The sequence below is a fragment of the Cynoglossus semilaevis genome, chromosome 12, assembly GCF_000523025.1.
Source record: "Cynoglossus semilaevis isolate Cse_v1.0 chromosome 12, Cse_v1.0, whole genome shotgun sequence".
NCBI classification, from domain to species: Eukaryota; Metazoa; Chordata; class Actinopteri; order Pleuronectiformes; family Cynoglossidae; genus Cynoglossus; species Cynoglossus semilaevis.
In genome coordinates this window covers 14,806,578-14,822,672 of record NC_024318.1, presented here as the reverse complement: position 1 = coordinate 14,822,672, position 16,095 = coordinate 14,806,578, and the positions used below count along the sequence as shown (strand labels likewise).

The following is a 16,095-nucleotide window of genomic DNA, read 5'->3' as shown; positions in this document are numbered from 1 at the left end:
AGAGAGAGAGAGAGAGAGAGAGAGAGCGGGGCCTCGTCTTAATTGCTCCCCTTTCCACCGAGGACCAATTTGCACTGTGCTCATGGAGAATCTTAACCAACTCAAATGTAATGGATGCTATAGCAATGCCACTACTGTGGACTATGAAAATTAAGCTTATCTTTTTAGCAAAAGGAAAGCGTGCGTAATTGCTTTCATAAAAGCAAACATAAAGCAGCAACTTTATGAAGGCGTGGGCGCTTCGTTTCGTGCCTTTTATTGTTCCGTAACTTTCGCCTTCACCGCGACAGGAACAGTAGGTAAGAGTATCCTAGAAAGGAGACAAGACTAACTCTGGAAGTAATGGGCTTCTTTTATGAAGTCAACGTATTGCCTGGGAAATATATTCTATTCCTCCCTTTGACAAACAGTAAATTGTTAACCAATGGCTGGTGGCGTGCACGTACACACACACAAGCGTGGGCATAGCTGCGCTCGCGCACGCTCGCGCAGCGGCCTTACCCAATCTGTACGAGAGGCGACAGACAAATAAAAGTCGTATTTCAGGGCTGCTTTCCGCAGATGTCTGCTGCTCTACATTATGACTCTTTGGGGAAATAAAAACAGGGTCAGGGAATTAGAGTACATAATGGTCATTTTGATGATCAGCCAACAGATGCAACCTGAAAACACAGTGAACACAATCAAGTGAAATGCACTAATGACAAGTCGGGGTTTTTTATGGCCTCACCACACACCGACAGGCAATCAGCATTCTGGCATGGGTTAAAACGTCCTTTTATTGATGTCCGAGCCAAAGCTCCTGGACGCGGAGTGAAAATATTTTCTCACCTCTCCTCTCCCTCCTGGGCCCACAGCGAAGCCGAGGGTATAGGAGTCTATCGAAGAACGCTTCTAAATGACCAGCGCATGTGTTAATGTGGCCAGGGTTAGAAGGGTCATTTCAAACTCTGATTTACGGCCTGGCCAGGATCCTACTGGACGAACGAGGCCGTCTTAAGTGTTGTGAAACGTCCTCGCTGGCCACACAAGCCACCGCGCTCAGCTGAATGAAACGGCCGTACAGTCTATGGTAATCCAGTGAGACGCAGCCAAATTCTCCTCACAACAGAAACCACGGTGTTGCATAAAGCAGCGCGAGTCAAGCGCGATGAAAAAATAAACCTCACGGCGAGGTATTTATAGCGAATCAGAGAAATCTGTGGCGTTGAACCATAATTTTTTTTTTACACAATTGGCTACTTTTTTTTTTTTTTTTTAAACCTGAGCTGTGAATCTTTTCACCATGTGACCACATCTCAAACGCAGCTCTCAGGCCACAGGTACCGGCTGAGAATTTGAGAGCGACCCGGGAGTGTCAGAGAAAGGCAGCTTACAAACTAAACAAGGCCAAATCTCGCTCAGACGTGACATTTGTTCAGAGACGATTAGCCAGGTTGTAATTTGTGGCATAATTGCCTCACCCACCCACCCACCCACAAGTGCAGGGGTGTGTGTGTGTATGCGTTAGGTGTATGTGTGTGTGTGTGTGTGTGTATGTGGCATACGGTTTGGGTGTGTGTGTGCGCCTAATTGCCTGACAGGACTATAAGTTTTGTGGCGCGCTCTCACCTTGTTAGGTCCTTTATCCCTGATGCTCTTCAAACAAGACCTGGTCACAGGTGGGCCTCATTTGCTTCCCTATTGAACAGGAGAACTTTAATTGCACAGGGGGTGTCCTGGGATTAAAGAGGTGGGTGGAATATCAAGTGACTTCCTGTATATCAGTGGCAGATGGGTGTTGGGAAAGACCCACCATCTCAGGTGAGGGGAGGAGATGACAAAGGAGCTGATGGCCCTGATTTTTAGGGATTACCAAACGTCACCGACGGCCCAAATGGTCACGTAACGCCAGGGTGTTTCTGACTGTATGACTGAGTGGGTGTGTGTGTGTGTGTGTGTGTGTGTGTGAAGTCTTATGGAAACATTCTACCACTCTGTGCTGAATTATCAAGTGATTATTAATTTATTCCCTTTTGTCCTCTTTTTCAGATTCTTCCTAAAGTTCTTCCTCAAGTGCAATCAGAACTGTTTGAAGAATGCAGGGAACCCACGGGACATGCGCAGATTCCAGGTGACGTAATGCGTTTCACACATATGCCCTGTCTGCATGTGACAGTTTATCCTTATGGTGCAACACACACACAAAAACACACAGATATATGTGCAATATAAACTAAAAACTGTATTCGTGGCAAAAATATAAAGTAAAATCGGAACTTTGGTTAGACACGTTTCCAGGTGACTCGACTTAACTTTATGGTCTTACCGAACTATTGTGCAAGATTTAAACATTTAATATAATATTTAAAATTTCCATTAAAAAAAAAAAGCGTTTAAGTAAATATCAGATTTTTTTTCTGAAAATCACTGGAACTATCGGCCTCATAAAAGACCAAGTGGTTTTTTACCCTTTACCCTCCAATCCGAATATTTATCAGCGAGCAGCCGCTGACACATACAAGTATGCAGAATTTAAAGGTGCCATTAATTGTGTTTACGACCCCCCCTACAGGGGAGGATGATCCGACCACATGTAACAACAGTGTTAACTCAGGATCTGTCCAGCTGTGGAAACGCACGACTCCCTGTGTCCACACACGCGTGCACGTACACACTCCATTTTCTCTCTCCTTCTTACCCGCATATGCACACACTTAGCGTCAGGCGCGCGTTTCTCCGCGCGGCCAGTGAACGCCGTCGTAAGCCATCTGAAAACCATCATTACTGTGGGTCTCACAAACGCTGCAATTTACACCGAAAGGACACGACCGTTGAGCACTTTTACTGCTTCTTTAACCCTCTCGCTTCTAATGTGTCAAGTAGTTGAGCCTTGAAATTATTGACTCCCACTGCTGATCCATTTATCCAACCACCCATCCATCCTACTCAGACATTTTCACCGCAAGCGGCCCACTAGGTCAAGGTGAGAGAGTGAGAGTTTAGTGTGATCTGTCCTATAAGAACGGGGACAAACTACAGGAGGGCGCCTGTCACTGACAGCCCTGCTCTGTGATAGACACACGAGGCGGCATCCTCCAGGAGGAAGCCTGGACATGAAACAGACGAGACAGGGTGTCCCCTCCTGATGTCACCACCATCAGACCTCCCCTGACTCCTCACATCTTCCCTCAGGGTGAATGTGGACTGATGCATGACAGCTACCAGGGTGTTTCACCTCTCACTCTGTGTCAAAAGGAATGCATGAACTGAGTCAAAGCATCTTACGTCTTTCTTCAGCCTAAACGTCTAAAACAATAGATTTCACCCTAATGCGATCATTTGTTCCAACAGTTTTTCCTCTCAGATAGATTTCCCAGATGCTCCACTATAGGTGTTTCTCTGGCCAAAGCGGTGTATTCTGCATGCCTTCCACTCTCCTTATTACCCCCAAAAACCAGCTGGAGGCCAGAGAGGGCCCAATCCATCATCCTCGGCTTGGCCCAGCTCTGAACCTTCTTACAAGAATGGAGCTCTTTCACTTTCCCTTCTCTACCCCCCACACCCTACCCTTCCCAAAACCAACCAAAAAAAAAAAAGAAAAAAAAAAAAGCACCCCCCCTAAATTCCACTGCTACACTGAGGTCACTTACCGGGGAAGCGAACCTGAGAGGGCCTCTCTGTTTCCGGCTCTGAAACACTTTGGCCATTCACATGGAGCTCCCTGTTTCGAGCGGCGGTGGCCAAAAAACAACAACAAAAATAAGCATTATGAAATACTGAGTGTGGCTTGGAATCGGATCCTAGTAAAATGTTTGCTGAGTGATGGGATGGAATACGGTGGAGTTGGTAATGACTCCAGTAATACTTTAAAAGGGAGGCCTTCCGTCCTCAAATAGATGGACACGCTGATCAATAATTCTGAGCTTCAGCCGTGATGACAGTTGGTGGAGTGGATAAACGGAAATGGTATTTTAGTGATTGAAAAGTCAATTAGCTGTACACAAATGCGAGGAGCAAAAACAAAATGGCTGAGAAGCAGGGTAACTGTAATGTGATATGGACCAGGAGAACAACAGCTTCAAGAGGTCTGACAGTAACAATCAATAGCAAACAGGCATGTACCTGAACACGGCAGGATTTTTAAAGCCCACACCCAGCCTCCTGCAACATCAGGGGGCATTACTATAAAACCATATTCCCACTTTTAGTAAACAAAGGATGCGCGTGCAACAGTTCTCTCTTACTGTATTCAACATTAACCCCCACCCTTCCTGCGGGTGGTGCTGTGTACGCAGTGGTAACATCCTGTTCAATGAATTAAGTGAACTGGACAGATTATTACATTATACAAACCCAAATGTAATCTTCTAAATCATTGTTTCCCAAAGACTGGGTCGCGGCCCTCAGGTGGGTCGCAAGAGATTTTTTTTGGGGTCGCGTTATGTTTCCCAGGAGTTTACGAATAATGTCTATTGAATTTATTTAAAAATATTTAAATAGTGTCCTCTCTGACCATGTCAAATTAAGCTAATTCTGCTAACCTTTCACTGTAATCATTTTTCTTAGGCAAACATTTCTATGAAGAAGTTCGCAAAAGAAAGTGGAAAATAGAAAATACCGACAGACGGTCGAGTCCACGAGGAAATTGAATCATAGAACGTATGGTTAACGGTTCCGCGTTCACTTTTGATGACATGTTTCCCTCTTCTTGCAGGTTGTCGTATCGACGACCGTCAACGTTGACGGCCACGTGTTGGCCGTCTCTGACAACATGTTTGTACACAACAATTCCAAACATGGGCGAAGGGCTCGCAGACTCGACCCTTCAGAAGGTACGCCTCCTTATCTGGAGAATGGTAGGCACATTTTTACATCTTATAATTTGCTACACTCTTCTTCTCCTTTTCTTTTAAGACATCCCTCCATGTTTTTTTTTTTTTTTCCCAAACCACACACCTCCCGTAGCTGCTTCTAGTTCCTTTAAAACTTCTGTTCCTCCATCACTTTCACTCCTCTTTTGGACTCTTTCAAAACAGCTTGCTGGAGAAAACATTTTGCGTTACTGAGTCAATCTGTCACGAGGATTTCCCCGATGAGTACAATGATGACTAATTCATCACTCCAAAAATGTTCTACTAATTCCAGTCTCTTGATGCACCTACATCTGTCTTAAAAGCCTACGTGAAACGTGATCAAATCGCTCAAGAATTTGGCTGTGAGGTCAATTTCCTGTCATTGGGCTCTGCAGATTTAGCTGTGAGAGAGCTAAAACAGGGGAGAACAGAGAGTGAACCAAGGAGGAGGGGTAGTGGTGGTAGGGTGGTTTGACGGCGTGTGTGTGTGTGTGTGTGGTGGGAGGGTGGGTGGAGGGCACTATGAGAAAAACAGAACTTACTGTTTTTCTTCCAACTGATTCCATATGATAGACTGATTGCCTGCTCAGCCAAAACAGAGAAAAGACCGACCACCAAACCATGGGAAATCCAAAAAGTAAAACGCACTAAACATAACCTTATGACCTCCACGGCCTCCAGTTGCAGGAGGAAACACACACGCAGCTGAAAGATTGTAAGAGAGAGAGAGAGAGAGAGAGAGAAAGGGGCAGTGAACTGACTGAGAGAGATTGTGCAAATTGCTTATCTTCAGATTTCAAGAGCCAATTATGGCTGGGCAAACAGTTTATATACACCACTGACTAAAACAAGCTGCTCACACATTAATGGGCATTAATGGTTCTATCACCAAAAGCAAATGTAATGTTTAATACAACAACCGCTAATAAAAAAATGAAGAAAAAAAAAAGAAAGAGAGAGAGACTACACAATTAATATATCTCAGTGCTCTCCAGTCCTAGTGGGGGAAAAGCTAATCTATTTGTTTTTGTCTTTATTAATGACTCCTCTACTGGAGTACAAAATCAAATAATTAAAGTCCTGCCCGGAGCACCAAAGTCATTATGTTCGCTGACGTTCTGTTTGTGTGTTTCACGTTTATGACACGATAGGTGTGGATCGCCTAGCAACCGGTTTCTTAATGAGGAGAGCAATTAAAGAGGTTGAGCCCTCGCCTCCATGTTCCCCTATTCCCCTGAGACCACCAGTGTTTTCCGTATGTGTGCGTGTGTGCGTGTGTGTGTGTGTGTTCTTTACAGGTTACTTCAACCCATCCCTTTCTTCCTCTCCTCACCACACTCATCAAAGCAGCAGAGTGACACCCGGCAAAGCGAGAAAATAAGCTATTGTCAACCGCCCAGTTGAACACGTCGTGGCTTAATAACTTAAACATGGCTTCTCTCTCTCTTCCTTCCTGTCTGTGCATCACGTCAGACTAGCGTCGCATGCATCGACAGTGTTTACTGGCCTCGCTCGAGTCGCCTTCGGTGAGCAGAGCCACCGAACTTATTTTCCAAAGTGTCCAAACTGTTAGCCAGAGACTGTTAGCCAGAGACAGACAGAGCGCTTTAAATTAGCAACACATTCTTCTTCAGGAGTTCACAGGGCGAAAAGCCTCAGTTATGTGACTAACTGACTGAGAGGCAGCGAGAGAGAGAGGGAGAGAGAGAGAGAGAGAGGCTTCCTCTCACGTTCGCTTACATTGCACTTGCAGCCTCATATTGATCAAGGCCTGCTGCCCCCTGTTGGCCCAGAGCAGTGATAGCCCACAGATGGCAGACCTGAATCCTGACTGTGAGCCATTTCGGCTCACTTGTGCGGATTGTTTCACAACAAGCATATTACGCATTCAAACACGAACGTGCTTTGCGGCGGCTTGTCACTCAAACATGTATAGATTCAGGCTCGGAGGTGCATAAACATGCTCACAAACAGAGGGCCTTTCACACAAAACATCACCCACACAAACACACGCACAGCTGACACACATGAACAGCGTGCGCGCACACACACACACACACGTTCCTTAGCTCAGTTCCACCATTATAGAGCCCCAGACAATATAGGAGACTCAGCATAGAGCCTGCAGCGCCTGCCTCATTTGCATGCCAAGTGGCTGTAATGCTGTTAGGGTTTATGCAATAAAGACAAGTGAATCCAGACTGCTGGGTCTAAGAGGAAGAAAGAGAGGGAGTGAAAAGAAGGGGAAAGGAGAGGTGGAAAGGAGGAAAAGAGGGAGAAAATATGGGAGGGAGAGAGAGAGAGAGAGAGGTTGAAAGTGAGAGAGAGAGAGAGAGAGAGTCAAAGGGAACAGATGGCCCAGGGAGAGGTAAAAGGTATAATCCCATCAGCTGCACTATCAACCGACCATCTGGACATCCCACAGCACAATTACAACACATTTCAGCAGGCAGAACAAAGGACGGCTCGGCGAGGCCACATCAGACCTGTTTGAGCGTCACAGTTTGAGAGCTGGGACCTCCTCCGCACTGATCTCAGATCAGTTTGGGTGTCTCTGCTAAAAAAACCTACTGCTAACCAGAAATGGGGGAAAAAAAATATTGAGGGACAGGTCAGGGATCAGCTGCTAAAGTTCCTCGCAGAAACCTGCGTGTCTAAAGATTTACTGACGCAACAGTCACCCAGACTGGCAGGGCGGACTCTTTGCGTCCTCATCCGTCCACTCCTCATGATGCCTATCATCTGCCGAGGGGGGGGGCATTGTGCGTGTCTGTCATCAGATCGCCTGCGCTGACTGTGTAATCCACTTCGCCACGGTCCCCATTCAGCACATGCTCCCCTCTCTGTCTGTGCATTGAGACATATGCAAATTTACAGGCAGAAGGGTGGACGGCTTAGGGCCTCGGTGGCTGCCTCGCCGTGCTCTTTCTGTTTGTGGGAGGGGGCACTGGGATTTCCGTGATGCTTTTTGTGTGTATTTGTGTGTGTGTGTGTGTGTGAATGCTTCTCCGCGGTTCCAGGCTGCAGCTGCCCCCCCCCCCCCCCCCCCGCCACCCCCCCTCTCCGGCCGTTTTCCCTTCGCCCTTCCTCCCTCTTCCTGCTGCCCCTCCCTCCCTCTCTCTCTCTCTCTCTCTTCCCCAAAGTCAATTTGTTTACAGTAATTTTGAAGGGTGAATTATTTGCTGTAATCGTCCGCACTGATGAAGGTCAGGCCCTCAGAGGGGGCCCGGCGTGCCCACAGAGGGTTGGTCCTCTTTCAGACGCCGCGCTTCGCAATTAAGGAAAGCAAATGTCACTCCTCTAGGCCTCACAAATGAAAATCTGTATGAGGTGATTAGCATGAAGTCAACAGCGCCTGTTAAAGTCAGATTCCCTGTAGTACCAGCGTGTGTGTCTGCGTGTGTGTGTGTACACTTTATAGGCAGAGAGGGAGAGCAAACATGACCCGAACAGACCCAACAGCAAGGCAAACAAAGGGAGATGTCTTGTCTGAGGTGATTCATACAACAATGGCGGCCTGTGATTTACTTACTGGATGGAAAGGATAATAGAGGTTCAGAAGTGAGCTTGTAAGGTGAAGGGGAACCGGCTGAAACAGTTGCTCACATTTTGAGGAGCAGGAAAACACGCACAATTCATGGCGTGTTAAAAGATATTGATGGAAATAGATTAAATTTGATATTGCAGCTTTACGGCGCGCTGTCACGCCATTTCCGTTGTAAACACGGTGTTGTGCCCGACACCATATTAAGGTAATGCATCAAATGACAGTGAATGTGAGGCACCAGATCACTCAAATTAGATTATAATAACAACCCCGACCGTTGATGAATGGCAGAGATTTGTAGCAGAAGTCATGCCAGATGAAAAGCATTGTAATAAACAATATGAAATGGATTGAATCGATCACAAAAAGAGAGAGAGAGAGAGAGAGAGAGCGAGAAAAAATCCACTCTGAATAATTCATGAGCGCATTTCACGTTATGAAACCTGAAACTACACTGGTTGGTTGTCTTCACTGTACTGCATATGCAGAACAAAGGTAACGGAATAAGGTGAAGCAGCGAGGCTTCAGCTTGTCATTTCCACTTTAAACCGCCTGTCCCCTTGACTCATTTAAGACGTGTTCAACTTTGAAATTTGGACTGTAAACGCGGGTGCATGCTTAATCAATTCTCAGAGCTACATTTGCCCTGACACATAATTTGCTCCATCAAATCATTTTCCTGGCGAGCCCAGCGTTTAGCCTTTGTGAAGTGGACCATTTGAAGGGTCTGCTTAACTACACCACTCCAGCAAGCTGATAAATGATTTTGATTCTCATGCCTTAAAGGACAAATCCATCATTTTTTTCTTTTTTTCCAGAGGGCAATTTCCATGGTATGTCTTTGTGACATATCATTGAGACATGTAAGGGTGATACAGTGATGTGTCTGTGTGGGAAAAAAAAAAAGACGTAGGATCCGAGTGGTGAATCCTAGGTGCTGAATTTGCTCTTCTCTTTGTCTTGGATAAGCAGCCACCCCGTGCATCAAGGCTATCAGCCCCAGCGAGGGATGGACCACCGGAGGAGCCACTGTCATCCTCATAGGGGACAACTTCTTTGACGGCCTTCAAGTTGTGTTCGGCACGATGCTCGTATGGAGCGAGGTAAGATGACCGGGGCTGGAGATGGGACGTCAGAGACGGAGTTAAAGAAATTTAAAAATCTTTTCGCAGACACTGACAACAGAACAGCTGATTTTTCACAGAGGGCTCATTATTTCATTTCTCCCTGTTCCCGCCTAATCCAGCTCATAACTCCACACGCAATCCGCGTCCAGACTCCACCTCGGCACATTCCCGGTGTTGTGGAAGTCACGCTGTCCTACAAGTCCAAGCAGTTTTGCAAAGGTGCCCCTGGGAGATTTGTCTACACTGGTGAGTCCAACCTCTCCCTCCCTCCTTCGCTCTCTTTCTGCAGGCTGTTCCCATGCCCAAATTCCCTCTCCACCCCTTCCTCCTCTCCCTGTCTGGATGGAGCCCTCAGCCCCAGGTCCAGGAGCTATTAATGGACTAACCAGGGCCTTGCTCGCTGAATGTAAATGTGTTCGCTCTGCATGGACAGTGAGGAGGTGTTTTCATGGAGGGGCTTCTACAAGCGCAACACGATCCCCCTCTGACCTGCCATCATACACAGGCGCTGCCAAGCTCTGTTAAACTCAAGCTGTCAGGATAACTCATTCTGCCAAGTTTCTTAATCTGTCCTGTTGTGAGACAGATAATGCTCTCTGCTAATTTGCTGATTTCATACAGCAACATGTGGTTTTGTGTGGGTTGTTTTTTTTTTATGAATCAGAAAAGCAATATCTAGGTTAAGTGCACGTGTGTGTCTGAAGTTATTTATAGGAGAGAGGCAGTGTAAAGACTGAAAAAAAACGTGTGTGTGTGTGTGTGTGTGTCACACCATAAGTCAGGGATCTGATTATCTTGGCTAACAGAAGGAAGTAGTGGTCTTATCTGTCATCATTGGTGAGGAGACAGAGGTTGGAGGTGGGGTCAGACCCTGTCTGACCTGGAAGCCTCTGTCTATTCTAACTCTGATGGACAGAATGAAACAGGGCCGCGTCAAAAGCACTCTCACTTCCCCCAGACCTTCAGCTCAGCCTTGGCCTTGAGCACCTCAGAATTGCAAAGTGTGGGCCACAGAAAAAAAAAAAAAAAAAAAAAATAGACGTAACTACTCCTTTACAAACTAATACGTGTTTCTGCCATTGACTATTATTTATTCAAGATACAAATATTGTTCAGTCTGGCCCAGCTCTCCTGCGTTTAACCTCCCCTGCAGGAGCGGAGCAGAGGCCAACGAGGCACCAGAATAATGAAACATGAGTGTAGTGTGGCTGCATAAAGTGCATGAGTGTGTGTGTGAGAGAGAGAGAGAGGGAGAGGGAACCTCCCTGTCTCGGTGTGTGTATACACATGTTACCGTGCAGCCCTGAGAAGGTGTATAAGTTAAGACATTAATGGCTTCTATAGCACCCTGGTGAAAGTGCCAGGTCCCTTAAGAACAGACCCCATTAGTCACAGAGGCTAAGCGGATTGGGATGATTACCATCAGGTTTTACTGGGGGGAAACGTGTCCCCTTTTCTCTATCTTTGTTGACCCCCCTCATTTCTTCCTCTCTGTCTTCCCCGGGTTCCTACTCACTTCCAGTTAGTAGAAAGATACAATTACCCCTGGAGGCAACGGTGGTACAATTGATTAGTGCGCTGAATTAAAAGCCAAAGTCACCAATAGACAGGTCCGGTCCTTCTCTTCTCCACAGTCCCCTGTGTGGCTCACCTTGATTGTACCAGGGCTGACACTTGAACGAATGGAACCGCTAAAGAGAGTGGAATGCATAAAGCTCTAACTAGGTATCACTGGATCCTGCGAGTGCCGTAATTGCTACGTGGAAGGGTGTTATCTACTTCTCTCACACATTAAAACGCGAATTGGTTGATGCATTGAGTACAGGGAGGAGGATCGCGTACTTAAGAGTGAGACGCTTTATTTTCAATCGTAGCATTTCCGCCCGTAACGCGGCACTTAAACAAATGGCTCGGAACTGGCAAACACATTTCAAATGACCTCCAGTTACAATAGCGAATTGCTTGGCCTGACACGTAGGACGCCGCGCGCACCAAACACAATGAATGTCTCACTAGAAGATGTCGTCCACATCAGAGGTTGGACCATCGAAGCGTACGACTTCAACCTCGGGTAAAGGGCGGCGCCTTTTTTAGGCCCTTTGACCTCGTGGTGGAGATTTAACTGGATCAATTCATGAAATTATCACATATTACCAAGTGTCAACACGCAGTCCGTTTGAACAGCAGAGGGACATGTCCCCAGCCTGGAAGAGTTCCAAAACTCACAATCCATTCTGAGAGGGCGCTGTGGTCCACATTAATAATCCTGGCATTGACCGGTACTGCTTTAAAACTGCTGTGAATCTAGAACATTTCATATAAAGCTCATGTTTCTCCTTTAATTACCACATTTTTTTAAATACGTGACACGACGGCTACTGTTAGTATTTGTTACAGTCCGTACCTTCTACCTTATAGGAAAGCGTCGCCCCTAGAGGTTGTCCTCTGTCCAATCTATGTATTGGTTATCCATTGGCCCAGACAGGTCTGGTAGAACCGGCTGTCAGCAAGGTTGTAGAAAATCAAAAGGAGAAAGTCCGGGCTGTTTTCATGTCAATACTTTATTATACTTTATGCTCTAATAGAGGCAACGCCAGCAGTGACTGCCAGTATCATCACACAGTCCTTAAAGGAAAAGTCGTTTTCAGTCAATTGTCACCCTAATTTGCGGCATCCTGACCATTTTTTGCTGCATAGCCAAAGCGCATGCGAAAGAGCAAATCATAAATAAAAACTTTGACCGTACAATTTCTCCAATTTAAGCTCCTAATTGCATCAGAGCTGTTGGTTTCCTAGTTTCCACGAGAGCTCCACTCCAGGGGCAACAATTCAGGCCCCTGGTAATGTGGTTCTGCAAGCAGTCCTAACACAGTCAGCCACTATTTATCCTAATCAGTGACATCCACATAACCAGGATTGCTTAAAATGAACCCCTTCCGCGCCCCAGAAAACGCACATTTACCGGGACCCCATTTGTCATGGCTAAATTGAGGGTCAGTAAACTTCGCCTGTATCCTCCAGTGGGGATCCAGGACATGCATCATAACGTTAGGAGAGAATGATTGGCGAAGGCGAGCTGTCACACATTTGTCAGGGGGAAGGGAACATTATTTGCTAATTTCCCAAGCTGGGCACTGACAGGGTGCTTCGTCTTCAGACCTTTGTTGACCAGCATGGTTTCTCGGCTATTAGTACAAGTCAAGTGTTTTTGTTTTTTTTTTTTTACCTCCCCTTTTCTCCTTCACTGTAAAGCGGGAGTAATAACAGCCATTCTAGGACCACACACTTTATAGGCGCAGAGCGCGCAAACATGCGGCACGTCACGTCACGCGAGCGGTTTCGGACAAAGCAGATGCCCCGTACAGTGAACTGCTCTTGCCAGACCGTGGTTGAGGCCAGACAGCCTTGAGGGTTGATGGATTACAAAGTTTCCTCGTCAAGGTGACGCTATCGACTCCACTGCACCAAAATCTGACAAAATGGGTATGAGGCAGTCATTCATCAACATAAGGACAAAGAGGTCATCTGTGCTTCACTCAATACCGGTGGAGATCACGAAAATGTCAGTCGTGTAAGGGACGGAAGGGAAGATGCTGAGAGTGTAGGAGAAAGTAGGGGTTTTTCAGCCAAGGTTCAACCACATTTCTTGATTTATGAATTAAAATAACACGTTAACGTAGATGTCTTTATAATCCCTCTAGTGGCCATTTAGCAGAGCAAAAAAAATCTCACAAATAAATAGATAAAATATGGAATAAAAACAACAACAAAAATACAAAGTTCTTCAATACAAACTAACGACTACAACCCACTTCATTTTCCAGTCTCGGAATGAGAGAGGAATGTCATGTCATGTTGGACCATCCTTTACAGAACAACATGAAATAAATAAACAAGGGCCACTTTATCAGGTCAGATCAGACAGGGTCCGCTGCCATCCAGCCGGTGACTCTGGACTGACTTCAGTCTCCTCCCCGCCCTGCCGCTACTTTGATGTCGGAGACTGGGAAAAAAAAAACCCTGATCAGATGGGACACTTCCCTTTTCATTTCCTGTCCTGCAGGGTGGGGTGTGGTGTGGTACTCTGTGGTACATCGGTTGCTGTCCACTTTTGGGGTGTGGCCTACAGCAAAGATATGCTCTAATCAAAGGCGTTCAGAGAAATATGTAAACAGATGAGGTTTAGAGGATAACTCCAGAGAATGTATTCCAATGTTCGGATATTTCTACCGAAATCTATTTACCCACTTACTCTTAAATATATGCTGTACATATACATACATATATATATATATATATATATATATACTGTATATATATATGTATATTATTATAAACTTTCAACAAAAATGCGTTCAAGTGGTCGAGATGTCGCAGCGATGTTTTACTTATTAACAGCTGTCTTAGCACTTTTTGACTACCCTGCCTACACACACACACACACATATATGTATATATATCTATCTATATATATGTGTGTATGTATTTGCTCAGTGAATCGCTCCCCGCTGCAGCATGATGGGTGATACCGTAAGAAGGGATGACATAGGCATTTATAAATGTCATCCCTGCAGTCAGGAGGGTTGTAACCGGTTGGCACAACAGTTTTAGCATGTGTCAAAGCATGTTATCCACTAGTCGGGTCTCCGTACCTGCCTGTCTCATTACAACGCTGGTATTTAGCACTGCCTCCGTGGGAGTGGAGCAGACTCTGGTTGCCAAGTTAGATAGGCCCCGGTTTGAAGGCCTTGTGAGCTTGTGCGGATCGCGACAAGATTCCACGGAGGAAGGTCCTTGTGTCCAATTAGAGGGCTGATGTGACACGTGCCTGCACTCCCCCACTGTCAGGCAGCTTGTCAGGTAGGCTTTGAGAAGCACACTGTGGCATTATTCCACAGCGTGTTATCAGCAAGTGACCTGTGAAATCCTGTGCCAGGAAATTGATTGAAATAAGTATTTGCTGTTGAGCGTGTATTTTTGTCCCTATTACACCTTCCTAGGAAATGTACTATCATTCCATAGAATGTTATGAGTGATTTTTTTTCCTGGTAAGGAAATGTGTTCATTGAATTCTAAATTTAATTTGACTCCGTTCATGTCCCCCAGTGTTGTTAGATGTGTGTTTTGTAATGGCTGCAAAAACGGAGAGTCCTCACTAAGCCGGAGCATCAGTCCTCCGCCGCTGAGAAGACAGATACTGGAGGCAGAGAAGGGGCTCTTGACAGACAGGGATCCTTCCTCCTCCTCCTCGTCCTCGTCTTCTTGCCCCATTTTCAGTATGATCCACATCCAACAGGCTTTAAAAGAATTCCACCCCCTCACCGCCGCGTTTTGATTGAAATTCATCGGCAAGTTTATTGAGAAATGAATGAGGGAGGCAGCACGGTATTGACTTTGAGAGGAAAACACAACTCATCTTGAATGAGGGGGAAAACGCGGCCGTAATTTAGCCATCATCGATCGGTGCCCCGTCCATGTATTGATCTTCATTTTACAATATTAATTTGCGCTTGCAATCAGCTGTGAAGGGAACCCATTTGATTTCTGTTGACTGGTAATGTCTGCGAGTCCGCCGGCGTCCTTCGAGAAAGTGGCACACATACTTTAGATGTCATCTAAGAGGATTGAACAGGTGTCTTTGAACCTTTCTAATAATGCAACCAATATGACGGGAGACTGGAATTATGGATCGGCAGTCAGTTACACTGCTCCCTTTTAACCGTGTTAATTACATTTTATCTGTTGCAGGAGCAATATCTGCTGGAGACTGTAACTGTCTCGGGTTTTTTTTTTTCTTCATCTGTACCGGCTCAAAGTTCATGAAATTTCAATGATCATTGATCTGTCTCCATTGATTTATCTTAACTGCAGATCTTTGAAATTTTAATTTCCTGTTCATCTTGAGACCGCTGGAGATGGAATCATTCAGTGATAACAGGCTGCAGTGGATGGAGATGATGATGGTCAGTGTCAAATGATGGGTTTGGGGTTTTTTTTTGGCGTGGATTTGCAGTGAAATTTTCAATTTTACGTGGTTTGGTTTTGAAAAAAAAAAAAAAAAGAGAAAGTGTTCTACACCTGCATGCGTGTTTTTTTTCCTTCCTCTCGACACCAGGAGATTCCTGGTGCAGCTGACACTTTTGTGTGCACATTACTTGCTCTTTTAACTTGTCGTTACAAGTTTATGTCATCCTCGCAGCCTGTGCGTTAAAGGTAGACGACCGCGATCTGCCAGGATGAGAGGAGGTCGCTGTACGTGTTGATACCGCTGTCAGCTGCGTTCACCTAACCGACTCCGGGTGCCTACAAGGCTTCGGTTAGACTCTTTGACAAGTCACAAATGCAATAACACTTAAATGAACTTCTGCCTGTGCTGTTTATCTGTCTCCCCCTTTCCAACTCCCACTCCACCTCTAATTTGTGTTAAGGGGAAAGAAAAAAATAACTGCTCAATGGTGTAGGAGGAGTGGAGATAAGCTCGGAGCAGTTAAGTATAATTAGCGAAAGTAATAGCTGGCAAATGGCAACAAGGCTAGGTTTTTATCTCCTGGAAAGATAGAGTTATCGTAATAAGCTGTAATGGCTG

General features: G+C 45.7%; 1 protein-coding gene across 4 annotated transcripts in view; it reads left to right on the top strand.

The window, feature by feature from the left end:
- The window catches only part of LOC103387647 (transcription factor COE3), an 80,467-nt gene that overhangs the window by 46,957 nt on the left and 17,415 nt on the right, over positions 1-16,095 (top strand). For 2 of the 4 annotated variants that reach the window (XM_008322390.3, XM_017037364.2), the window contains exons 7-10: positions 2,032-2,113; positions 4,697-4,814; positions 9,355-9,485; positions 9,629-9,755. In XM_008322390.3, coding sequence (XP_008320612.1) covers positions 2,032-2,113; positions 4,697-4,814; positions 9,355-9,485; positions 9,629-9,755 — 458 coding nt within the window. Of the gene's footprint in view, positions 1-2,031; positions 2,114-4,696; positions 4,815-9,351; positions 9,486-9,628; positions 9,756-16,095 lie in introns of all 4 variants that reach the window. The other 2 variants (XM_008322388.3, XM_008322389.3) reach the window with 1 other exon arrangement.